This window comes from Cucurbitaria berberidis (assembly GCF_010015615.1).
Source record: "Cucurbitaria berberidis CBS 394.84 unplaced genomic scaffold K460scaffold_6, whole genome shotgun sequence".
NCBI lineage: Eukaryota > Fungi > Ascomycota > Dothideomycetes > Pleosporales > Cucurbitariaceae > Cucurbitaria > Cucurbitaria berberidis.
Genome location: NW_024468940.1, coordinates 211,020 through 217,019, shown reverse-complemented (window position 1 = coordinate 217,019; position 6,000 = coordinate 211,020). Strand labels below are relative to the sequence as shown.

The 6,000-nt window shown below is 54.9% G+C and overlaps 2 protein-coding genes across 2 annotated transcripts; one reads left to right on the top strand and one right to left on the bottom strand.

Moving 5' to 3' along the window:
* Positions 1-94: 94 nt before the first annotated feature.
* On the bottom strand, positions 95-2,848 carry K460DRAFT_321019 (uncharacterized protein). Its single transcript, XM_040930463.1, has 2 exons — positions 2,185-2,848; positions 95-2,133 (listed from the first exon to the last, which is right to left on the bottom strand). Exons 1-2 carry the CDS (start codon positions 2,418-2,420, stop codon positions 504-506), a joined length of 1,866 nt encoding a protein of 621 aa, XP_040783242.1. The 5' UTR covers positions 2,421-2,848; the 3' UTR covers positions 95-503.
* A 255-nt stretch (positions 2,849-3,103) lies between these two features.
* On the top strand, positions 3,104-4,585 carry K460DRAFT_359257 (serine/threonine protein phosphatase-like protein; the record flags this gene model as incomplete). Its single annotated transcript, XM_040932185.1, has 4 exons — positions 3,104-3,260; positions 3,373-3,862; positions 3,913-4,276; positions 4,328-4,585. The coding sequence occupies 4 exons, from the start codon at positions 3,104-3,106 to the stop codon at positions 4,583-4,585; spliced, it is 1,269 nt and encodes a 422-aa protein (XP_040783241.1).
* Positions 4,586-6,000: the final 1,415 nt, after the last annotated feature.

Below are 6,000 nucleotides of genomic sequence, written 5' to 3'. Positions count from 1 at the left end.
GTTTAGCTTAGTGTTTAGTGTTTAGTTTTGATCTAGTGCAATTCGATACACTCTTTACAGAATATAGTATGTCAAACAATGAAGGGACAAGACTGGCAAGATAAAGTCTCCTATTCATATCTCGTTGACTATTCGCTATCTATCTAACTTGCATCGTACTGAGCTACTACATAGTCTGTCTTAAACCGCCATAATGTGCCGTGCTGTCATTCCTCATATTGCATGCTCTCTGTCAATACCGGCCCTCAGCATGCCGGGTTTCCCACGCGGTGTGATAACATGCCTGGTCAGTATACTTGTTGATGATGCTCAATCCACAAATAAGCTGATACGGAGCTATTCAAGACATGGACCGACTCTTCCGTATGTCTTCGTAGTCCATATAGCAAGGGCGTTGGAGATGTTACTAGTAGTGTACCATCAGAACTACAGCTTGGATGACGAATCATAGCAATGGTGTTGAGTTCGTGTTTCGCCAGTCTGTGACGATGTCAAGGCGAGCCTCATGTTGCGGCATCAGCACTGGTAACGGGTGTAGGAGCCGGAGGAGCAGCAGCAGCAGCTGGCGAAGCAGGCGTCGTGCCACCAGCCCCTGTAGCCGGACCGCTAACGATATGACCCCCGCCCCTGGCGCCTCCTCGACCGCCGCGTCCACGAGATGCAAATCCACCCCTACCGCCCCGGGCTGGTCCTGTCGGAGGGCCATTGAAGCGAGGGTTCGCGTTCCTGGCTACCTTCTCTTTGCGTTCGAGGACTTGGACAGCACCTTGAGCAATCTGTATGGGGCTGGCAGCCATTGCCTTCTGTAGACCTTCGGGCTCGGCAAAATCGACATACGCGAAGCCCTTGCGCTTGTCGATCTCGACTTTCTCGATGCCCCCGAAGGTTTTCAAGGCCTCCTCAATGAGTGGCTCGGTGATACCTTGGGATGGATTCGCATGTTTGAGGAACGCTTGTTTGCTTGTGGGGGAAGGAGTTGGTGGAGCTGGCGCTGCCTTCGCAGTAACGCCGGCGGGCGCGGTTGGTGTTGCTTCTGTCTTCGCTGGAGTTGTTGGCTGCTTTGAAGGTAGAGTGTTCCTGGCAGAGGCAGGTTCGGTGGGTGGAGCTCGCGAAGCAGCGGGGCCCTTGGGTGCAGTTGTAGCAGGTGCAGTTTGGGGTTTCTTTAGGATCTGAGGGGCCGGGGCCTTGGTTGGCGTCGCCTTTGCATCCTCGGCACCAGTCTTGTTGTTCGACTTGTCTGTCAAACCAGCCTTGAATGCACGTCGTTCGGCGCGGGTTGGTCGCTCCTTCTTGTGTGCCTGTGCCGTCTGGTCGGAGGTGGAAGCTGCAGCAGTATGGGTGGCAGATGCTTCCTTCGCCTTCTGGTCTGCTGTGACTGCATCTTTGGCCGGAGCTACGCTGTCTGACACAGCAGAGGCAACCTCGCGCTTTGTTCCGCGTCGACGGTTAGGAGCTGGTCCAACGCCGAGATCGCGTTGGAGCATCGATTTAGCAAGCGCAACATTGGCGCGCTTGCGCTCTGGAGCTGGGCTAGCGGAAGCCTTGTCAGTCGAAGCATTCGTCTTGGAAGAGGACGCCTCCTTGTTCAGGATTTTGACTGCTTCCTTGGTGGCTTGAGCCTTGTCAGCCTTTGTGAGTCGGCGGTTCTTATCTCCTGCGTTGAGCGCATTCTCTTTGCCTGGCTTGGCCATGATCTTCTTCTCAGCGCGATCTGCAGTGTCGTCTTTGCCGTCTCCACGACCTGATCGGTTGGCCTTTGTATTTGGCTTGTCCCTGTTCGCCTTCTTCTCTCGTAGCGCTTCGATTAGGGGTGTCGTCTTGACCTTCTCCTTCTGGGCCTCGTTCTCGGGGGCAGCGGGCTTCGTGATGGGATTTGTCAGGCTCTCGAGGAAGTCTTTGAACTCCTGGTCCTGGTCGATGGTGGCCTGTCGGTTGTCGTTCCTGCGGCGTCCGCCTGGCATCTTGGGGTACGGGGCGTACTCGAGCGTAGGAGGGCCGATGAGGGCGCCATCCTGCCATGACTTTGCGGCGTCGTTGAAAGTAGCGGCGCGGATCTGGTCCCCGAGGACTCTGACGTGCTCCTGCTTTGTGACATGTAGGTATGCCCGGGCCGGCCTAGAGGGTTTGGCGGCACTGTAGCAGGGTTAGAAGGAGTGTGACGAGAAGTGAGAGGGCCATGCATACTCTGTGGAGATGTTCCCTTTCTTATAATTCATCCAGTCAATCTTGCCAGCTCCCAACTTCCACTCGGCGCCCAGTAGGCTCTCGAACTCAGCCTTGGTCAAGCCTGGAGGCAGTCGCCGACAGATGAGCTTCAGGCGTGGCTGGGCAGCTTTGGGCCCGCGAGGCGCCTGTGGGGGAGCATTCTTCTGGAGGACGCTGACGGGCAAGACGCCGTTGACGCCAGCCGGGGGTGCCATTTATCGTGTCCGTGTCGGTGGATCGAGGGTGTCGGAATATCGAGGGCGTTGAAAGAAAGCACTGCCGCCGTTCACGTCACTGTGAAACCTTGTCCAGGTCTATAGGGCGTCTGAGAGTGGCGTTGAGGGAGCGAGATGGAGGGTAGAGGGGCGATTGGTAGGACGGTACATTGAACCAAGGTCGAAGGGCAGAAATAGCGGCCAAGGTGCGACTGCCCCAAGAGGTGATCAAAAGACTGGAAGCGAAGAAGCTACCTGGGGGTACTTTTGTAAAATGAAGAAGCTCAGACAATGACGCAGCTAGAAGGCGCGCCCTGTTGGTGGGATGCGAGAGTGAAGGTCACCCTTGTCTGCCAGCGCCCAGGCCATGCAGCCGCCGCCGCCGCCGCCCCACGGGAACCTCTCTCTCTATACAACCAAGTCGGCCCTCTCCAACCCCAACGCATCGTGCATATTCGCTTGCTGCGGCTGCTCAGGACGCCATCTCTCCCTCATTCATCGTATTCTTCTTTCTCTGCCAGCGCTAGCGACCCATGATACCCCAGTGCACCGCATCGTCACGCCTTGGACCCCCCACCGTCACACGACCGACTGCCCTTCCACCGCCATTGCTGCCCTCGTAGTGCTGGTCCCCCCTAGTTTGCGCCTTTCCTTGCCCTCGTCGACAGACGCTCGTTTGCAATATGCCAAAAGACAGCGATGTTCCGCAGCCAGGGCCCGCGCGCCTCGCAAAAGGTGCAGGCCCCGACGAATGGCTGGAGCAGGCAAAGCAGTGCAAATACCTGCCCGAAGCTGATATGAAGCGCCTTTGTGAGATAGTCAAGGAGTGTCTTATGGAAGGTGAGTCTGAGAAGCAACAACACCTGAGCAAGACCGAGGACATGGCATACCCATTACCATTCAAACAAAGCACAACTCTAGGTACTGTACATGTTCTGACAAATCACCCCAGAATCCAACATACAACCCGTCCGAACCCCCGTCACCGTATGCGGCGACATCCACGGTCAATTTTACGACCTGCTCGAGCTCTTCCGCGTTGCTGGAGGAATGCCCAATGACGCCCCCACCGCACCCTTATCTCCCCCAGTTACATTACCCAGCACCATCAACGCTGCAGACCTCGAGCCTCCCTCAAGCATAACAGATCCCAAGGTCAAGCGCAAGATGAAGCGGAGATTCCAGCGCGACCCCAACTACACAGGGCCAGTCAGTCCCCCTGGGGGCGACGGGGAAGATGACGGGGGAGACGAAGAGGAGGAAGAGCGGGGCCGCAGTAGAAGTATTCAAGATAGAGGGAGTTTTGGCTCCTCGGATGCCGACTCGACCAAGAATACAGTGGGTGGCAATGGGCAGCAAAACTTCATCTTCCTGGGCGATTTTGTAGACCGGGGGTACTTTAGCTTAGAGACCTTCACCTTGCTCATGTGCCTAAAGGCAAAGTACGTTTCCGCCACTCGCATCGCAAGAAGCTGCAAACTGACCAACCCAGATTTCCAGATCGCGTTACCTTGGTACGCGGAAATCACGAGTCCAGACAGATTACCCAGGTCTACGGCTTCTACGAAGAGTGCCAAACAAAGTACGGCAACGCATCCGTCTGGAAGGCTTGTTGCCAAGTGTTCGACTTTCTAGCCCTAGCCGCCATTGTAGACGGAAAGGTGCTTTGTGTACATGGTGGTTTGAGCCCGGAGATTCGTACACTGGATCAGATTCGCGTTGTTGCGCGAGCCCAGGAGATTCCGCACGAAGGAGCCTTTTGCGATTTGGTGTGGAGTGATCCCGAGGACGTCGACACATGGGCTGTTTCGCCTCGAGGCGCTGGCTGGTTGTTCGGAGATAAGGTGTCTTCAGAGGTATATGCCACCCCATCTCCCCTCGTCCCTACCTGCTAAAACTCGCAACAGTTCAACCACGTGAACGGTCTGCAGCTCATTGCGCGAGCCCATCAGTTAGTCAACGAAGGCTACAAGTACCATTTCAAGGACAAGGACGTAGTCACCGTCTGGTCTGCACCCAACTACTGTTACCGCTGCGGTAATGTAGCGTCTATTATGAACCTCGGCGAAGATCTCAAACCCGAGTTCCAGATTTTCTCAGCCGTGCCCGATCACAAGCGTGCTGTTCCTGCTGGTAGGGGTGGCCGAGGAGAGTACTTCCTGTAGTGGGCGAAGCTTGATAATTGAGTTACGATGTAGACGAGTCGAACGAGGGCCAGATGAAGAGCCACTCGAAGCAACAACAATACGTTTCGTCAGGAGTTGTATGACAGGCTAGCAGTGTGTGAGGATGGAGAGGTGGTTGTCCGGTTGAATCGGCGTGTATATGCTGGGACAAGCATTCTTTACCAGGCGGAGAAGTGAATACCCAGGGACGGATGGAATGGATACGGATTGCATCATGACAGCTGTACGATAGTGCATTGACGCGTTAGTGGTACCCCAATGTATGAATACGATATCACATGTTATTTTACTAGCATCTGGAGCTACAGGCAAGCAAGTTCATTTATTAGTCATTGTCGCAGTTGGGCCCCTTGAGCTGAACTGTCACTGTGGCGTTAACGTTTCAACCACGCAGGTTATTGTTTCCACTACTAGCTAGGAATATTGGGGATCATCTGTGAGATGCCATGGGGCTGAACATTTAGGTTGTAAGTTTGTTGCCGGTGTTCCGTGTCGTGGGTAGTCAGGAGGTAGCTCTCTAGCACCTGCAAAGCGAGCAACAAACGCTCCACTCGGGTGAGTGAGTGAGACTGGCCATGACGGCATATATCGTCTCACCAACCCTTGGGCACTGGCGCGCAGTCTATGAAATATTGGCCTGGCTATTTTGGGGCGTTAGCTGCATTGTCCGCGCCGCGTGTGCTGTGGCTGGAGACGGTGTGTGTGCAACCCCCTGCATCTCGTCCTCCTCATCTCTTCAACTTGCATACTCGTCGTCCTCCCCGTTGTCGACAAGCTTCTCCAAGCTCAGCAGAATGTGCTTCGACGCTCGTATACCTCCGTCTTCCATCTCAATAGTGAGATTCGTACAAAGCCCCTTGGCGATACGCTGGCCCTCCCGCCCGTGCAAATCACGCTACGCACCCCCCGATGCAGCTAAGCCAGGGGGTTAGATCGTCACCTACCAGCCCTGTAGGGCCTGTAGGCCGTGGAGTTTAGTCCCGAGTCCAGACTCGTTGTGGCTATGCGAGCAAAAAAGTTGGGGGAGGGCTGAAGCTGGAGAAGGGCGAAACGAAACGAAACGACATTGTCAGGCTAGAGGAAGATTCCGTTTGTAACAGCGCACGCCTCTTCCGGCCTTCGTGACTGGGTGCCGTGTAAGCGGGTGGTGGTGGCTTGTCGGCGCGAGTATATGAGCTTATTGATCCCACGTTTTCCTTGTCCTGGGCAGTCTCTCCGTTTTGGTTCTATACTGTGCCATTATTCTTGTTGTGGTTGTTGTTTCTTTCATGGCTAGGTGACACTCGCTTTCTCTCATCTACTAGCCGTCGATCGTCCCTTTCTTCTGCAAACCCTCGTTATCTGTCTATAATTCCTTATTAATTCGTCCGTCATTACTTTCCCCTCCATATTAG

Coding starts and splice junctions, on each gene's coding strand:
- K460DRAFT_321019 (XM_040930463.1), bottom strand. CDS start 2,420: ATGGCACCCCCGGCTGGCGTCAACGGCGTCTTGCCCGTCAGCGTCCTC. Junction 2,134..2,184: donor AAAGGGAACATCTCCACAGA/GTATGCATGGCC, acceptor ACCCTGCTACAG/TGCCGCCAAACCCTCTAGGC.